Source organism: Pelobates fuscus, chromosome 5 (genome assembly GCF_036172605.1).
Source record: "Pelobates fuscus isolate aPelFus1 chromosome 5, aPelFus1.pri, whole genome shotgun sequence".
In the NCBI taxonomy this organism is placed as follows: domain Eukaryota; kingdom Metazoa; phylum Chordata; class Amphibia; order Anura; family Pelobatidae; genus Pelobates; species Pelobates fuscus.
Genome location: NC_086321.1, coordinates 375992376 through 376012558, shown reverse-complemented (window position 1 = coordinate 376012558; position 20183 = coordinate 375992376). Strand labels below are relative to the sequence as shown.

General features: G+C 40.7%; 2 protein-coding genes across 2 annotated transcripts in view; both read left to right on the top strand.

Annotated features, from left to right (window-relative positions):
* LOC134610459 (olfactory receptor 11L1-like) overlaps positions 1-13650 on the top strand; it is a 96450-nt gene extending 82800 nt beyond the window's left edge. The window contains exon 2 of the mRNA XM_063453424.1: positions 12638-13650. Within this exon, the coding sequence (XP_063309494.1) occupies positions 12638-13599 (962 nt within the window). The 3' untranslated portion in view covers positions 13600-13650. The remainder of the gene's footprint in view (positions 1-12637) is intronic.
* A 2998-nt stretch (positions 13651-16648) lies between these two features.
* Positions 16649-17572, top strand: LOC134612317 (olfactory receptor 11L1-like). Its single transcript, XM_063456656.1, has one exon. It carries the CDS (start codon positions 16649-16651, stop codon positions 17570-17572), a length of 924 nt encoding a protein of 307 aa, XP_063312726.1.
* Positions 17573-20183: the final 2611 nt, after the last annotated feature.

Sequence of the window (20183 nt, the reverse complement as noted above, 5' to 3'; positions counted from 1 at the left end):
CTCCACGAGGCCACCGCTGACATCAAGACCCACGTGGCCGCGGAAATTACCAAACAGCTAGAAGGACTCAAAACTGAGGTGACCACCCTTGCCTCCAGAACGGAACAAGCAGAGATCCGCATATCCAATCTTGCGACCACCTCAAAGGAACAGGCCCAAGACATAGCATACTTCCATGGCAAGATTGCGGCCCTGGAGGACGGCATGGAAGACCCTAATAATAGGTCGCAGTGAAATAACATCCGGATCCGCTGCCTACCCGAAACGGTCACCCAGGAGCACCTATTACCCACACTCAAGGCCATTTTCAAAGAAGTGGCCCCGGACCTTACACCCAGAGACCTGGAAGTAGATAGGGCTCACCTATCTACTTCCTGATCTCCCCCTGAAACCATCTAATCTCAACCAGGCCACCCCCAGGGACATCATCACCCGCCTCCACCATTTCCCGGCGAAAAAGAAAAACTACTTCAAGCGGCCAGACACAAACAGCCGAAGTACAAGTAATATACACTTACCTTCTTCCAAGACCTCTCTCTGTTGACACTGAAGAAACAGAGAGATCTTAAGCCTCTCACAATGGCCCTCTTACAACAGGGACTGAAATACATGTGGGCCACCCCTTTAAATTAATAGTAAGGAAAGACGAACAAACCCTCCTACATTTCCTACATCCAGCGGAGATGGCACCTTCGCAGAATCCCTGGGGGTACAACATACCCCGGCCCTCCGACAAGGGACTGGCTTCCGCCCATAAGATAGACCCCGTTCTCCACGCCCCTCCAAGAAGAAGAGGCCGCAACCACGAGAACCGGGGGCCAGTCATGCTTCACAAGACTGGTAAATGACCCACTCCTCTGACCCCGATTACACCTGCTCCAAGATGCCGCTCACCACGACACCACACGACAAAAGAAGACACCCTGCCACTCTGTGACCACTTCACCCGAAGGACAAGATCACAACCTTCCACCCGACCCGAACAACACTCCTGCAGAAGGACCTGATCCTGACTGCCTCTCGCTGACCCCACAGAGGAACGCACCCTCAGACACGGCTCACTACCGAACCTAAGCAGCGGGGATCATTCCCTGGACTCTGACCACGCACAGCAGGTATGCCTAGGCCTCCTGGGAGGGATGGGGGGGACTGGGGGAGGCCCACAGGACCTGGGAAATAAAACTAACCTAGTGAGAACGGAGCCTGTACCCCCAGCACAACCCCTCCACCACCCGGAGGGTACACGCACGCTTCCCTGTGCCCCCCAGTCCCTCTCCCCCTACAAGAATCCTGAATAGAACCTAAGCACTGTAGCGACATTGGCTCCTAAGCCCTCCATCAACGCCATCATCCACAAACAACAACAACAACAAAAAAAGAAAAAGAAAAGAAAAGGAAATATATATTTAAATAAGAAGGGAGGGGCGGTGAAGGTATCTCAATATATGTGTTTTGCTCCGTGCGTGGGTCCGTGTAGGTATACGGTTATCTCCTACGGGCACCCACACCTTATACGGTTCCCACACGGACTCACACTTTACCATGACACAAAGGGTTTTGGAACTTCCAGGACATACCCCAGGGCAGAAAGGGACCATCAGGAAAAACCCCTACAACTCTGCCTAGACACCTCTGAAACACTCATAGGACCCCCATACCTCACCCACACTAGCATAGGCCCACGCACGGAGACCGGGTGACTCCCCCACGGGGGCTCAAACTCCTAACTCGGCACCCCTCAGATTGATCAATGCACTTCCACACAACAGCGGGTAAACGCAACCTAAATTCCCTACTTGTTCAATGTTGTACATTACTGTTCATTAATCTCTTTGCATGCATTAGTTTTTTATGTTTATATCTGTCTGGTATAGCACTTTGTCCTCTGAAGACGAAAGGACTGGAACTCGACACTGGACCAAACCCCACACCAACTACACTCCTTACAGACCAAAGATCCCAGGATGAGACATCCAAACCAGACACCAGCTAACCCCTACTTCCCACCTGTGACACTATGGAGGGACCACTCACGGCTCTACTATGGACCAATCTATGAGGAAACCTCAAACCGTGAGTGAACCATCCCAACGCGTGCTGGTAGGGGGAGGGCGAAAGGTATGTGAAAACCTTCCTCCTCTCTCCCCCAGGATCCCCACCCTTCAGGCGACACTACCACCCCCCCAACACCACCTGGCTAATAACCTGTAAGACCAGGGACTCTACACACCTGACTCCCCAACCCCCCCTGGCCCCCCGCCATCAACCCCCCCCCCTTCCCTTACCCCAACCCTCTCCACCAGCCGCCAACCCACATCACCTTTCGGGTACCCTCTCAACCCCCCACACTCTCAACACACCCAAAGCACCAGAGATGCCTAGAACACTCTCGTGCATATCACTCAACTGCAAGGGCCTTAACAACCCAGCTAAAAGACACCAACTTTTAAGATGGGCGACCTGCTCGCGAGCTGACCTAATCCTCCTCCAAGAAACACATTATGCCGACTCTAGGCCCTTCCCTCTACGCAATAAACACTATACCACATGCCACCTAGCCAACTCTTATCACGGCAAAAATAATGGAGTGGCCATCCTGATCCATAAATCCTGTCCAATCCACTTCACACGCACTGTCCCAGACCCCCAGGGCAGATACCCCACAATAGCGGGCCACCTGGGGTACTGTAATGCCTTAACTATGGTATCCTCTTACTTCCTGGTTCCACGGAGCCTAGCCACACCCCTGTATGACACGGTCTGCCTATTTAATCTGACTGCACCAGCTGATCTAGGCTGGATTATTGAACTACGTTCCTTACTCACAACCCGGCTACAACTTCGTTGTGAAAGCCTCTGCTACCAGACCGGACTGAAAGACTCTGCAAAGTTCCCTTCACCTCTCCTCATCCACGACTAAAGATTAAACACTCTTCATACGCCTCTGAGGAGATCTCGGGAACCAGTGTTCTATGTGCCGGAAGCTAAGTAAAACCAATGTGATAAGAGTTGCATCTAAAAGCTGTTATTACCTGTCTCCAAAAGTCCTTCGGTAAAAACAATCCCGTTACAGCTAACTTCAACTCATACTTCATATCAGTTATCTGCATCTGTCTTGCTTCAGTTAAAGTATGGAACAGCTATTGTAATTACTTATCACCTAAACCGTTAACTCTACTAAGAGACTCCTTATTGATTCAGTGTCTGCAATTTACTATCGTTTACTTCTTAAAGCTACAGTGCCTGTAATTGTGGACTTCAGTTATCTTTTACTACTTAAAGCTACAGTGCCTGTAACTGTGGACTTCAGTTATCATTTACTACTTAAAGCTACAGTGCCTGTAATTGTGGACTTCAGTTATCGTTTACTACTTAAAGCTACAGTACCTGTAAATTGGAATTAAAGTCTTTACCTTTTACTTTCTTTAATAAATTTTCAAACTATACGAAATCTGCAGTTGTGTTCCTTCATAACAAATGTTTAGACGTGACAGAATAATCCAGCTCTTGTAATGGATCCAGCAGATTTCGATTCTACTATAGCTACGCTGAATCAAAGAGTTAATGCACTAGCCCAAAGTGTGCAAGACCTGCAAGTTACTAATGAAAGACTTCTCACTTATATCAGAGATTTACAAACTCATACTCCTCATACTACTCTGCACTCGGCTAGTGATCCTGCTGTGTGTAACCCTGAAAAGTTCTATGGAGATCGTTCCAGATACAGGGAGTTCCTCAACTCTTGCAAACTTGGGGGGCGGGGCCTAACCATCATGGCGACTAGACGTGCATCTCAAGAGCTCCTGCTTAACGCTGATATAACAAGCGACAGAAAGCTGCATCTGCGGAGAAAAAAAGCGACACCACACGACAGTAAACACCCTGCAACAGTGGAAGGGCAGTGGGAAGATGAGAGACCCGCTAGAGGCCCGCTGACACCGGGACCGATAGTGAGGCCTAACATGCAACGGGCGGGTGAGACGGCCGCTCTCCCGACCTGGAGGCACTCCAACGAAGCACATAACCCAAGCAAGTCCCGTCACCCCCCCCATGGACCGGTGGGGGAGATCCCGGTCCGACCAGCGGAGGCTACCCCAGGCGTGCTGAGGTGTCACAGACTGCCTTGGGGGAAGAAAATGAGCACGAAGCTTCAGCCAAGATGGCCGACGCTACAGATACCGAGCGTCCCATCAAAGAGGCAGACGACATACAAGCCAGGCTGGACAAACACTTTGCAAGGTTCTGGAGGGAACTGGAGCGCAGGCTACACATACCTGCCCCACTACTCAGTGCCGTCGTCCCAGAGCGGAACCTGCGACTACCCAGCCAAACTGCGACCCACCGCACTGACAGCCGACCGGTACCACAAACGAGGAAGAGGCCACTGGGGATGACTAAGGCCCGACACCGGCAAAGACAACGAGCTGCGCGTCAGAGACCCCAAGAGAGGGATTCCCGACCATCAGTCACAGCACCACAGACCGGCTACCGCCACACTACTGATCGGAGAGCCCCAGGAAAAGGAGCTCAGGCGCCTATCATACATCCACAGGGAGGCCACCGTGCAATCCCCTACCAGGACATTGCCTGCGGCAAAGGGGAAAACGGCAACAACAATACGCTGCAGCGGAGGGGTCAGCGGCAACTCTTATACCCGCAGGGTCCTCCACACAGTCCTCGGGCATCAAAGCTCCACCGGGCATCCACAATAGTACCGGCAGTGAGGGCCCCAAAATGGCGGAGACGCAAGCGGCGGAACTCACCTGCACTAAAAGCAGCACGGTGGTCGCAGATCTCACAGTCCAAGCCTGAACCTAGCAACAAGCCGAGGGTGTCGTGGAGAGCCCTGCTCACGGGCTCTGATCAAACCTGCCGACTCTCACCTGGGTCCCAGAGCCTGAAGTGTCCCTGCATACTCATGCACTCTGAGTGGAATGACGCCATGGACTGTGTTACAACCTGGGGACGGCAGGACTCTGCTGTGCAGGACTTGTGTCTTTGCTACTACAGGGGCAGTGCCCACCATATGAGAGGAATTGGCTGAATGTTTAGCTTTGTTTTGTTGCCTGGGTGGCCGCTGCGCCCCACCTACTCACCAGCAATACCTTTCCATGTTTTCTTACACTGTCCCTCAGATGATATTGATGACACCACCTGTAATTTCGCTAGAGTCGATCTGGCATAAGGCAGCGCACGTATGTCATTAAGGCATCTCCTGCACCTACTCCCCACATTACTCGAGTGCCTTCAGAAACCGTAAATTGTTATGGTAGTATTATGCTACCAACCTATATGCCTAGAAAATTCTGTAACATTGTTATAATAATTTAGCTGCACCTACTCGCTCTAGACGTATGTCCCCAGCCTGATTGCCTTAACAACGTTATTTGCATGCACAACTTAATCATACTGTTAAAGTCTTACCACTCAGTCTTTTGCTATCGTTCCTCTCTAGTCTAGATATAATTTAATTATTATTTTTTTTATGATCAAGCGTAGATTCTAGTCTAAGTCTAGACGGGCCTGCCTACTCAAAATCACTCATAATTTTATTTATTTATTTTTTATCACCAACTGCCGGAAGGTATACCTCTTTATTTTACAAGCCTCCTGCGAGCATTATCTACCTACCCTAAACGCAGCTGGCTCGACCCCAGGGGTCAGTACAATAATCTTGTTCACCTTCTATGTTATCGACTAACACTTAAACGAGGCCAACTGCGCAATACCTAGCATGTAACGACACGAGTAATCGCAGTGGTGCCCTGTCCAGCATGTTACTCAATCTTAACTATTACCTAAGCAACCTTATTATTAGCAATGTTTTGCCGAATTTATTTGACCTATCTACGTTACGTTTATGCTCCACAAAAGTTAATTTGTGAATTATCTTGATCAACTGAATACTAAATATAAAAAATGTGCAAGCTCTAACATACTCCTGATTGTTATAAATGTTTTGAAAAAGCATGGGGAATGCCGTCGGGGTACCCCAGGCATGTTGTTCTCTTATTTGCACTACAAAAATAAAGAATTAAAAAAAAAAAAAAAAAAAAAAAAAACTCTTGCAAACTTTTAATTGCTTTGAAACCTAGATCCTATCCTACAGAAAGAACTAAAGTTTGTTCGGTTATTTCCTTTCTAAGAGGTGAACCTATGTCATGGGCTCATTCCTTTCTGGAAAACGATGACCCCATTTTAGATTCACTGGATGAATTTTTTGAAGCCATGTCTCTTCTCTATGAAGATCCTAACAAACAAGCTACAGCTGATTTAACAATCAGAACACTACAGCAAAGAAATAGACCCGTTGAAGATTACATTGCTGAATTCAAAAGATGGGCTATAGAAACGCAATGGAATGACATCACATTGCGCAACCAATTTCGAATTGGTTTATCGGAAGCTGTAAAAGATGAATTATCTAGAACAGAACTCCCTACTAATTTGAACGCTCTAATTCGCCTATCAATCAGCATTGACAGAAGATTAAGAGAAAGAAATGCCGAAAAAGCCCTTTCACATTCAAAAGACCGCAAACCTTTCACTCCCTCAAAAGCTCCAGATAAGACTTCCATACCAAGTGAACCTATGGAAATAGGGATAATAAGAAGTCCCCTCACTCCTGAAGAGAAAAATCGAAGACGTCAATTAAACCTCTGCATGTATTGTGCCTCTCAAGTTCATTTAGTCTCTGATTGTCCTTCATTAAAACGGATAAAAGGCAGAAGGCAGTCTCATGCCTCTTCCATCCTAAGTGTACTTCCCTCTACAGCAAATACTCAAATGTCCCCTATCGTTCTTGTATTACAGTGGGACAATAAAAGAATCATAACCAAGGCTGTTATCGATTCCGGTGCAAATGGAGTATTCATCGACTCAGCCTTTGTAACAAAGAATAAAATTCCTTGTGTTCGTAAAAGAACTTCTGTACCTGTTAAAGTGATTGACGGGTCCCTCATCTCATCGGGACCAATACTTCATGAATCCGTCCCTCTAAAAGTAACCATCAATCATACTCATACGGAAAGTCTTATATTTGATGTTATCTCATCACCATTTTTTCCTATTATATTAGGGATCAACTGGTTAAGGAACCACAACCCTCAAATCTCATGGTTTCCTTTCTCTCTCACCTTTAACTCACATTATTGTAAAGAAACATGTTTACAGCAAATTCCAATTCTTCAGTCTACGAAAGAACCAGCTAAAACCTCATGTTGTTCTGACACCGAGCTGGAGTCTCCTCCTCCTACAGTCATTGGTGAATTAAAGAGAAAGTTTACAACAGCTCCTATCCTTCAACTTCCAAATCCTTCATATCCTTATGTCCTTGAAACGGATGCTTCGGAATTTGCAATTGGAGCTGTCCTTTCTCAACACAAAACTCCTCAAGAACCTCCTTTGCCTAAAGTCATTGGAATCTTATCTTCTCTTATTGACGACATTAAAGGTCTCAGTGAAGATGCTCTTGAACTTCCTAAATCAATGAAATTATCCAAGAAAAACGGTCTCTACTATTTTAAAGACCGGATTTATGTACCTCCCTCTTTCAGAATTAAATTACTTGAATTTATTCATGATTCTCCTCTGGCAGGTCATCCAGGTATGAAAAAGACCCTTGAATTGTCTAAAAGATACTATTGGTGGCCTCGTCAAGACCAAACTATTGAATCTTATGTCAATTCCTGTTCTGTATGCCAAAGATCCAAACATGTGTCCTTGCTAAAGCCTTATCATCCTGACCCTTTCCAAAGAAATGTCACTACTTCTCCTGATCCCATATTGGTCCAGGGTGAAGAAGAATACGAAATTCAAAGTATACTGGATTCAAGGATCCATCGTGGCTCCTTACAATACCTCATCAGATGGAAAGGATATGGTGTTGATGAAGATACATGGGAAAACTCCTCTGTTGTTCATGCTAATAAATTGATTTCCAAATTTCACAAGCATAACCCTTCTAAGCCAAATCAATAGCACCCAGAGGTTGCTCATTAGAGAGGGGGTACTGTAATGCCTTAACTATGGTATCCTCTTACTTCCTGGTTCCACGGAGCCTAGCCACACCCCTGTATGACACGGTCTGCCTATTTAATCTGACTGCACCAGCTGATCTAGGCTGGATTATTGAACTACGTTCCTTACTCACAACCCGGCTACAACTTCGTTGTGAAAGCCTCTGCTACCAGACCGGACTGAAAGACTCTGCAAAGTTCCCTTCACCTCTCCTCATCCACGACTAACCCTCCCCCCCTACAACCCTTCTAAGATACCACCTCTCCGACCTCCCCTAACCCCCACACCCCCCAGCGGATCCCCCAAACATACTCGCCAGACCACCTGCAACCAATTCACCATAATTTTCTCCAATCCAAACCAAAGCCCCAACTACTACCTCATACAATGGATGACACCCAATCGGAAGCAGCGGCGACGTGACCCCCCACAACACCGACCCCTCACCTATCTGAACCCTACGAGGGGCCAACACCCCCACACCCCTCACCCCCTGACTCCCACCACAGGGCCCCACACCACCTGGCAAAAAGCCTCTGATCAAGAGCTAACACCGCAGATTACTGAAATAAACGGCTCATGGCCCATCCACCGCAACCAACCCCGAACCACACCGCGAGGAACTGACCTTACGGGGACTACAGAGACCTTGCCCGAAACACGACGGGGAACACAACCCCCCATCTTCCAAATACCCCACCTGCCTCTGTTAAACCCCAAACGTACGAGGCACTAGCCTATATTCATTGACACTGAACGACATTCCACCAGCTTGACGACCCTATGACCAATAACCAACGTCAGCAAAAGAGACTACCGCCAATGACACCTGGCACTCGAACCACTGCTATCCCGGTTTCTACAATCCAAATTCTGAATTGTCAACTGTTAACTCACTCGACTAATTGGTTTGTACTTGTACCCCTCCCCTCTTCTTTATTCTGTACCCCACATTAACTGTCGGAAAACTTGAAAACAAAGAATTTTGAAAAAAATTAAAAAAAAAAAAAAACACTTTGAATGCATACTTTATTAAAATAACTCAAAGAGTTGTTTCAAGTGCCACTAGCACTAACTAGTGAAGTAGATACAGCAGTAATCTAAACCTAGTCTCACTCTAGAATCAATGATCTTGGCCATCTCTCACTACCACACAGGCACAGCAAAGGTAAATAGGTAAATAGAGATCTGTCTCTCTCATCAGCTGCAGTCAAAGTGTCTGCAATTATTCTGCTTTGAAGAATAGATTGCTTTACTGCTAATCCTTTGTTCTACTCTATTGGTTAGTTGTCATCTGATCTGTCATTAAATCATTTACTGAGCATGTTCATGCATTATATAAATCATTTGTTGGAGCAAACCTTTAACTTTAAAGATTGTAACAGCTTTTCTTTCCTGCATGATGAAATACTTTAACTCTAAACTCCAGCACTACAGGGACGTTCCACTAAACTTCCCCGGCATAAACAGCGTAACATATAAAAGAGGATCACAGAGGGTCTTAGCATTATTTCAAACATCTAATATGGCTTTGATGGAGCCCTGGCGTTAAACCGAGTATTTTTTCGGATTAGTTGCACCTTTTAAAAAAAATTAATCAGAGGATATTTTTCTCCTCTTTTCCTGCATACTGTATCAGATTTCTAAGCAATCTTTTGGTAAGTAATTGTACTAATTTATTTTAAAAAGGGATTTATCAGGATGCATGTGCCAAGATTTCTCTATTTATTTTCTTAAAGAATATTCAACAAAAAATAATGAAATGTTGAGTTCAACAACATATTATACTCTGTGTAATAAATGGTTTATTAAATGATAGAGGGCACTGACCTGGCTATATGTTTGGAAATAGTGGTATATATTTAATATGCTGAAAGATTGTTTTACTACAATCTATTTTCATGTTTCATTTAGCATTGTAATGGCAGTCTTTCAGTGGTTTGTTCTATTTACTAAACGTATTTTAGAATTCTGAAATCTGTATCACAAAATGCAGCAATAATTTGCTGATCTGGAGAAATTCTTCTAAAGTCACAGCAAGAGTATTTTAGCCTCAGTTTTGTAACTCAGATTTCAATGCTTGGTAATGTGGTATTTAGTTAAAAAAGCGTGAATTGCCGACAATTCAAAGTGAAATTCAAGTGAACTTAAAATTAAATGCAAAAAAAAATGCTAAATTACCAAAAAAAAATCTGCAAGCAATCTACTTTTTTAGTTCAGTTTTTGTGGACTGCAATTTTAAGTTCATTAAATTATTTTAATTATAATTTCCATAGAGCAGATTTATAATTTGCATTAATAAAGTGTTTTTGAAGGTTTATCTGCTTTGTCTATTAGATTTTGGGTCCACCTGTCATCCTTGCAGCATATTGGAGGGGGAGAAAATCGCTTGCAGTCTGAGCATGCTTACCTACTCCTGGCTTGTGAGTCGCATTCCATCTGCCCTTATAAATTATTGTATCTAACAATACTACTCTATATGTGTTTAATTTTATTTTTTATGTGCACACCAATTTTGATTGTGTTACTACTAAATGTCCTATATATGTGAGTAAAGTGTGATCCACTTTACACTAAAATTAAACTTTATAGAGGTTACACTTTTTTATACATTTTACAGTATAATAATGATCCCATTTGCACAGCATGAGTGGTAGTTTATATTTATTGCAACACAATTCATCAAAATGAATAATAGAGTGAGTCACTATTCAAGATTTACAGATTTAGCGCACATTTTTTGGTAGATTTGATGTTATGGTGTTTTTCTGAGCTATTACACTTGTAAGGTGCAGCTCCCATTAGCGAATAATTATTTTAACTAAATTGTTTTAGCACCATCTTCTTTTTACTTGGTTTTTGGTAATAGAATTATGAATTACCGACAATTGACTTTCAAGGCAATAATGCCGATAGTTTTTTCAGGGTTTAATTCACTAAACTTCAAATGATGGTAAATTGAAAACCGAATGACAACATTTAGGCGAAAATAGTCAAATTGCGAAAATCGCTGGGTTGGGAAATATTTCCAAAACATTTCGGAATAAAATCTGCAATTTTATTTTCAACTCACTACAATTCACACTTTAGTGAATAACCCTGTGTGTCTAAATTAAAATCTAAATTGCAAAAATAAGACTTAAAATGCCTTTTCCCTTTCTAAATTCTGGTAAAAGCCACAATCCATTAAACTGCGCAGATACTAAAATATTACCATGATTTACAAGTTTTGTAGCAGAGTGATATTTCCTTTACTAAAAATGTAAATTGCAAACAAATATTATTCTGTTTTACTGTCATGTATTGTTTATTACATTCTATTTGATCTTTATTTATATGATATGACAATGATTAATCAGTTATAACTTTGTTCACATTAATATCCTGCATCCAGTGTAGCCCCATGTGAGCTCCCGCTCTGTCTATAAGTCTGTTTGTCCAAAACAAGGAACAGGTGTAAATGTATTAGGATTCAAATCAGCACAACGTAAATGTTCTCTAATCACATTGCCTCGTTCAAATGACATCATAGGTAAATTTTGAAATTCCAGGATAAACAGATAACATTCTTGATACATACGACCAATGCTCATTAAAAATATGACTAAAAATGTGACATCAGTCTAATCGTAATTAAGTAATATTAATTAATCCTTTAGTTGAGTCCTGATTTCTATCCAGTTTAGATATTAGAATTTTTCTCTTTCCTCTTGATTTTTAACATATTGCAACTTATTTTCTAAAAACCTTCTTTTTCATACCAGTTTTTTTTTTTTTTTTTTTTACAAATAAATCTATTAAATAAGCATTGTTTGTTAAATTGTGGTATCTAAGGAATTAATCTGCTTAACACTATAATGATGACTATAGGTATATTTTAGCTAAATTTAAGAAGGGATTCCAATGAAACTCCCCACAACACCAAAGTGCTATCAATCACTGAGCGTCCACTGGCAGATGTTTTCAGAGATTGTCAGTAATGGATCATGATCTGTGGAAGGATTGTCTATTGGTGGCCACAGCTGCATTTGAAACACACTGTCGTGGTGTTTGGAGATGGGGGAAAGAGTCCTGAGTCTTATCTATAAGCCAGTAAAAACTGTACCTGGTTATGTAGGGATTTACTACGAGAAGTGTGGAGCTGGTGAGGAGATTCAGAGATAAGCCAAGGGAAGAGGATGTTGCAGTAATGAAGATAGGAGCCGCGCTCAGTCCCAGCAGCTACCCGGTGCTCCGGAGCACAACCAGCAATTCCACAACGATAAGGCGAAAAATAAAATCTCCAGGCACTGAAGGTGTTCAAGCCGCAGGCTGTTTTAATAGAAGAGAAAACAGCAGCAACGTTTCGACCTGCTCAAGCCCAGGAGGACTGGGAAAGGTAAGATAAGAATCTCTAAAGACCAGTGCCATGTAGACCAAGGTTATGGAGAAAGTAAGTTGACGGTCCACCAGGAGAAAAACCTTCAGAAATTAGAAAATCTATTAGCAGAGAGTCTTAAACTTTGGATTTAGTTACAAATAAAACATTGATTACATTTAGTTATGTCTTTCGAACTGTTGCCAAACCTTTTTATTCTGTACATGAAAATAATATACACATGTTTTTATATTTTTTTAGATTTTAAAGTGTCTCATCTACATGTAGTTGATTGGACTATGACTGTAAGGAATGAATCGAGAGTGACAGAAATCATACTTCTAGGCTTTGGAAATCTTTATGGCTTCAACATTTTAATTTTCATCATATTCCTTAACATTTTCTTGTTCACAGTAACTGGAAATCTTCTGATCATTGTGTTAGTTTTAATCAGCCATAACCTTCATTTTCCCATGTACTTCTTCCTTTGTCATCTATCACTGTCTGATATTCTCCTCACAACAACTAATTTACCTAGCCTGATGGAAGCAATCTTACATGGTGGGAAAGTTATGACAATTCTTGGCTGTATAACTCAATTGTATTTCTTTAGTGGTATTACTATTACAGAATGTTTCCTGCTTGCAGTGATGTCCTATGATCGATACCTGGCTATATGTGTCCCATTGCGCTACGTCACTATCATGGACTTTACATTGCGTACCTGTCTGTCTGTCTTACCCTGGATATTAGGATTTACCACAAACCTATTAGGTATCATACCGATATCCAACTTTCAGTTCTGTGATGGAAACATCATTGACCATATATATTGTGACCTTTCCCCTCTCCAAAAACTTTCATGTTCAGACACGTCTCTGATGGAATTTATAGCAATTGTAACTTCTGCTCCTTTATTTATTTGTCCTTGTGGTTTTATCATATTGACTTATGTTCATATCTTACTTATGATACTTAGGATCCCTTCTACAACCGGAAGACAGAAAGCCTTTTCAACCTGCAGTTCTCACCTTCTCGTGGTTGGTGCCTTCTACGGGACATTAATAACCAAGTATATGATACCATCCATAGGTCATTTATTGCTTTTAAATAAGATGATATCATTGCTGCACACTGTGTTTACCCCGCTATTTAACCCTTTAGTATACAGTCTAAGAAACCAAGACATCAGGACAGCACTAAGAAAGATTTCTAAACATTAGAGACAATTTTTATACATACACATTATCATCTCAGAAAATGTCTCTAAATCATTCTCTTAAGCAGAGTAGATAGTGGGAACCGCACTCAATCCGAACGGCCAAGGGTGCTCCGGATCAGGACCAGCAATCCCAGGATAATATACAAAGAATAAAAGATCACAGGCACTCCAAATTCAAGCCGTATGCAGCTTTATTGTAACAAAATGCAACGCAACGTTTCGACCACAAAGGTATTTTTCAAGCTGACACCACATAGTGATAAATGTGCTTATATAGCAAAAAAATGACAAACAGGAAATCAGTCCATAATTCAATTAACTAATTAACAAGAGTTGTTAATTGATACAACAAGGTTTTTTTTTTAAAAAAAAAAACATATATCAAAGAAGTGATATTACAAAAAAGACAAATATAAAACATTTATTGTCAAATTCAACTATCAAATTCAACAGACAATAATATATCAATCACCAGTTGAAAAGACATAAATTACTAAACAATTGTGTAATAGCTAGGGATAGTCTGGAATGTATATAAATAAGCATCCTATTGTGACATCAAAGATCAACAATTATGACCAGTTGTTTAAATGAGTAGCTTACCTATAAGTGCCCAAAAGAAGGAGGAGAGAAAAAAATGGAAGTTAAGTGAATCAGGCAAAAAACCAAAAACACAATATATGGTAAACATCCCCTCTGTCCTCTGACCGCGGTTCACTTCCGGGTATGTGAACCGCACGTGACGTCACTGGAACGCACACGCGGCAGCCCTTCAGAAACGAATCGGCATAGTGACCAAATTCACATGGCTCCATGCCCGATCATGCAGACAGCAAAGCTGAGCATGCGCAATGTGCTACAAGGCACAGAGCACATGAATACTACAAAGTGTATCTCCCAGAGCATCCAGAGGATAAATTAGTTAAAACTTTGGTCCCTCAGCCTAGCAGTGCTTCAAGTGTTGTGAGACAAGGACATTTTCCTTGTTATAACAGTGTCTCCTGTCATTCTATGATCCGGGGAGATGTTATTTATCACCAACATAGTGGCAGAAAGTACTTGATCAGACAACATTTGACTTGCAACTCTGACTTTGTTGTTTATACATTGAAATGCCCGTGTGGCCTTCTATATGTTGGGCAGACTAGTCAGAAATTTAAGACGAGATTTTCTAAACACAAGTCGACGATTCAGACTGGACTGACTGACTTGCCCATACCATCACATTTTGTAGAGGCTAGACATGGTGTCTCTCAACTTAGATTCCAGATCTTGGAACAAATTATAGAATTACCTAGGAGGGGAGACAGGAATAGGAGACTTCTACTACGTGAGGCATTTTGGATATGGGAACTTGACACACTACATCCAAGGGGCTTGAATTATGAATATGATTTATCTATGCTCATTTAAGGAATGATTGGTTGATTTTATTGTTTTTAATTGAATTTTCTTGTTTTACAGGATGTTTTAGATTATTGGTGCTGGGTTTTTTTGACACCCTTTTCTCTCTGTTACATGGCATAATACCTTGGACTTCTTGGGGACTACTTTATAAGTAAAAGCCACAATCCATTAAACTGCGCAGATACTAAAATATTACCATGATTTATACATGGTATGTTTTGTAGCAGAGTGATATTTTCTTTACTAAAAATTTAAATTGCAAACAAATATTCTGTCTTAATGTCATGTATTGTTTATTACATTCTATTTGATCTTTATTTATATGATATGACAATGATTAATCAGTTATAACTTTGTTCACATTAATATCCTGCATCCAGTGTAGCCCCATGTGAGCTCCCGCTCTGTCTATAAGTCTGTTTGTCCAAAACAAGGAACAGGTGTAAATGTATTAGGATTCAAATCAGCACAACGTAAATGTTCCCTAATCACATTGCCTCGTTCAAATGACATCATAGGTAAATTTTGAAATTCCAGGATAAACAGATAACATTCTTGATACATACGACCAATGCTCATTAAAAATATGACTAAAAATGTGACATCAGTCTAATCGTGATTAAGTAATATTAATTAATCCTTTAGTTGAGTCCTGATTTCTATCCAGTTTAGATATTAGAATTTTTCTCTTTCCTCTTGATTTTTAACATATTGCAACTTATTTTCTAAAAACCTTCTTTTTCATACCAGTTTTTTTTTTGTTTTTTTTTACAAATAAATCTATTAAATAAGCATTGTTTGTTAAATTGTGGTATCTAAGGAATTAATCTGCTTAACACTATAATGATGACTATAGGTATATTTTAGCTAAATTTAAGAAGGGATTCCAATGAAACTCCCCACAACACCAAAGTGCTATCAATCACTGAGCGTCCACTGGCAGATGTTTTCAGAGATTGTCAGTAATGGATCATGATCTGTGGAAGGATTGTCTATTGGTGGCCACAGCTGCATTTGAAACACACTGTCGTGGTGTTTGGAGATGGGGGAAAGAGTCCTGAGTCTTATCTATAAGCCAGTAAAAACTGTACCTGGTTATGTAGGGATTTACTACGAGAAGTGTGGAGCTGGTGAGGAGATTCAGAGATAAGCCAAGGGAAGAGGATGTTGCAGTAATGAAGATAGGAGCCGCGCTCAGTCCCAGCAGCTACCCGGTGCTCCGGAGCACAACCAGCAATTCCACAACGATAAGGCGAAAAATAAAATCTCCAGGCACTGAAGGTGTTCAAGCCGCAGGCTGTTTTAATAGAAGAGAAAACAGCAGCAACGTTTCGACCTGCTCAAGCCCAGGAGGACTGGGAAAGGTAAGATAAGAATCTCTAAAGACCAGTGCCATGTAGACCAAGGTTATGGAGAAAGTAAGTTGACGGTCCACCAGGAGAAAAACCTTCAGAAATTAGAAAATCTATTAGCAGAGAGTCTTAAACTTTGGATTTAGTTACAAATAAAACATTGATTACATTTAGTTATGTCTTTCGAACTGTTGCCAAACCTTTTTATTCTGTACATGAAAATAATATACACATGTTTTTATATTTTTTTTAGATTTTAAAGTGTCTCATCTACATGTAGTTGATTGGACTATGACTGTAAGGAATGAATCGAGAGTGACAGAAATCATACTTCTAGGCTTTGGAAATCTTTATGGCTTCAACATTTTAATTTTCATCATATTCCTTAACATTTTCTTGTTCACAGTAACTGGAAATCTTCTGATCATTGTGCTAGTTTTAATCAGCCATAACCTTCATTTTCCCATGTACTTCTTCCTTTGTCATCTATCACTGTCTGATATTCTCCTCACAACAACTACTTTACCTAGCCTGATGGAAGCAATCTTACATGGTGGGAAAGTTATGACAATTCTTGGCTGTATAACTCAATTGTATTTCTTTAGTGGTATTACTATTACAGAATGTTTCCTGCTTGCAGTGATGTCCTATGATCGATACCTGGCTATATGTGTCCCATTGCGCTACGTCACTATCATGGACTTTACATTGCGTACCTGTCTGTCTGTCTTACCCTGGATATTAGGATTTACCACAAACCTATTAGGTATCATACCGATATCCAACTTTCAGTTCTGTGATGGAAACATCATTGACCATATATATTGTGACCTTTCCCCTCTCCAAAAACTTTCATGTTCAGACACGTCTCTGATGGAATTTATAGCAATTGTAACTTCTGCTCCTTTATTTATTTGTCCTTGTGGTTTTATCATATTGACTTATGTTCATATCTTACTTATGATACTTAGGATCCCTTCTACAACCGGAAGACAGAAAGCCTTTTCAACCTGCAGTTCTCACCTTCTCGTGGTTGGTGCCTTCTACGGGACATTAATAACCAAGTATATGATACCATCCATAGGTCATTTATTGCTTTTAAATAAGATGATATCATTGCTGCACACTGTGTTTACCCCGCTATTTAACCCTTTAGTATACAGTCTAAGAAACCAAGACATCAGGACAGCACTAAGAAAGATTTCTAAACATTAGAGACAATTTTTATACATACACATTATCATCTCAGAAAATGTCTCTAAATCATTCTCTTAAGCAGAGTAGATAGTGGGAACCGCACTCAATCCGAACGGCCAAGGGTGCTCCGGATCAGGACCAGCAATTCCAGGATAATATACAAAGAATAAAAGATCACAGGCACTCCAAATTCAAGCCGTATGCAGCTTTATTGTAACAAAATGCAACGCAACGTTTCGACCACAAAGGTATTTTTCAAGCTGACACCACATAGTGATAAATGTGCTTATATAGCAAAAAAATGACAAACAGGAAATCAGTCCATAATTCAATTAACTAATTAACAAGAGTTGTTAATTGATACAACAAGGTTTTTTTTTTTTTTAAAAAAAACATATATCAAAGAAGTGATATTACAAAAAAGACAAATATAAAACATTTATTGTCAAATTCAACTATCAAATTCAACAGACAATAATATATCAATCACCAGTTGAAAAGACATAAATTACTAAACAATTGTGTAATAGCTAGGGATAGTCTGGAATGTATATAAATAAGCATCCTATTGTGACATCAAAGATCAACAATTATGACCAGTTGTTTAAATGAGTAGCTTACCTATAAGTGCCCAAAAGAAGGAGGAGAGAAAAAAATGGAAGTTAAGTGAATCAGGCAAAAAAACAAAAACACAACATATGGTAAACATCCCCTCTGTCCTCTGACCGCAGTTCACTTCCGGGTATGTGAACCGCACGTGACGTCACTGGAACGCACACGCGGCAGCCCTTCAGAAACGAATCGGCATAGTGACCAAATTCACATGGCTCCATGCCCGATCGTGCAGACAGCAAAGCTGAGCATGCGCAATGTGCTACAAGGCACAGAGCACATGAATACTACAAAGTGTATCTCCCAGAGCATCCAGAGGATAAATTAGTTAAAACTTTGGTCCCTCAGCCTAGCAGTGCTTCAAGTGTTGTGAGACAAGGACATTTTCCTTGTTATAACTGTGTCTCCTGTAATTCTATGATCCGGGGAGATGTTATTTATCACCAACATAGTGGCAAAAAGTACTTGATCAGACAACATTTGACTTGCAACTCTGACTTTGTTGTTTATACATTGAAATGCCCGTGTGGCCTTCTATATGTTGGGCAGACTAGTCAGAAATTTAAGACAAGATTTTCTTAACACAAGTCGACGATTCAGACTGGACTGACTGACTTGCCCATACCATCACATTTTGTAGAGGCTAGACATGGTGTCTCTCAACTTAGATTCCAGATCTTGGAACAAATTATAGAATTACCTAGGAGGGGAGACAGGAATAGGAGACTTCTACTACGTGAGGCATTTTGGATATGGGAACTTGACACACTACATCCAAGGGGCTTGAATTATGAATATGATTTATCTATGCTCATTTAAGGAATGATTGGTTGATTTTATTGTTTTTAATTGAATTTTCTTGTTTTACAGGATGTTTTAGATTATTGGTGCTGGGTTTTTTTGACACCCTTTTCTCTCTGTTACATGGCATAATACCTTGGACTTCTTGGGGACTACTTTATAAGTAAAAGCCACAATCCATTAAACTGCGCAGATACTAAAATATTACCATGATTTATACATGGTATGTTTTGTAGCAGAGTGATATTTTCTTTACTAAAAATTTAAATTGCAAACAAATATTCTGTCTTAATGTCATGTATTGTTTATTACATTCTATTTGATCTTTATTTATATGATATGACAATGATTAATCAGTTATAACTTTGTTCACATTAATATCCTGCATCCAGTGTAGCCCCATGTGAGCTCCCGCTCTGTCTATAAGTCTGTTTGTCCAAAACAAGGAACAGGTGTAAATGTATTAGGATTCAAATCAGCACAACGTAAATGTTCCCTAATCACATTGCCTCGTTCAAATGACATCATAGGTAAATTTTGAAATTCCAGGATAAACAGATAACATTCTTGATACATACGACCAATGCTCATTAAAAATATGACTAAAAATGTGACATCAGTCTAATCGTAATTAAGTAATATTAATTAATCCTTTAGTTGAGTCCTGATTTCTATCCAGTTTAGATATTAGAATTTTTCTCTTTCCTCTTGATTTTTAACATATTGCAACTTATTTTCTAAAAACCTTCTTTTTCATACCAGTTTTTTTTTTTTTTTTTTTTACAAATAAATCTATTAAATAAGCATTGTTTGTTAAATTGTGGTATCTAAGGAATTAATCTGCTTAACACTATAATGATGACTATAGGTATATTTTAGCTAAATTTAAGAAGGGATTCCAATGAAACTCCCCACAACACCAAAGTGCTATCAATCACTGAGCGTCCACTGGCAGATGTTTTCAGAGATTGTCAGTAATGGATCATGATCTGTGGAAGGATTGTCTATTGGTGGCCACAGCTGCATTTGAAACACACTGTCGTGGTGTTTGGAGATGGGGGAAAGAGTCCTGAGTCTTATCTATAAGCCAGTAAAAACTGTACCTGGTTATGTAGGGATTTACTACGAGAAGTGTGGAGCTGGTGAGGAGATTCAGAGATAAGCCAAGGGAAGAGGATGTTGCAGTAATGAAGATAGGAGCCGCGCTCAGTCCCAG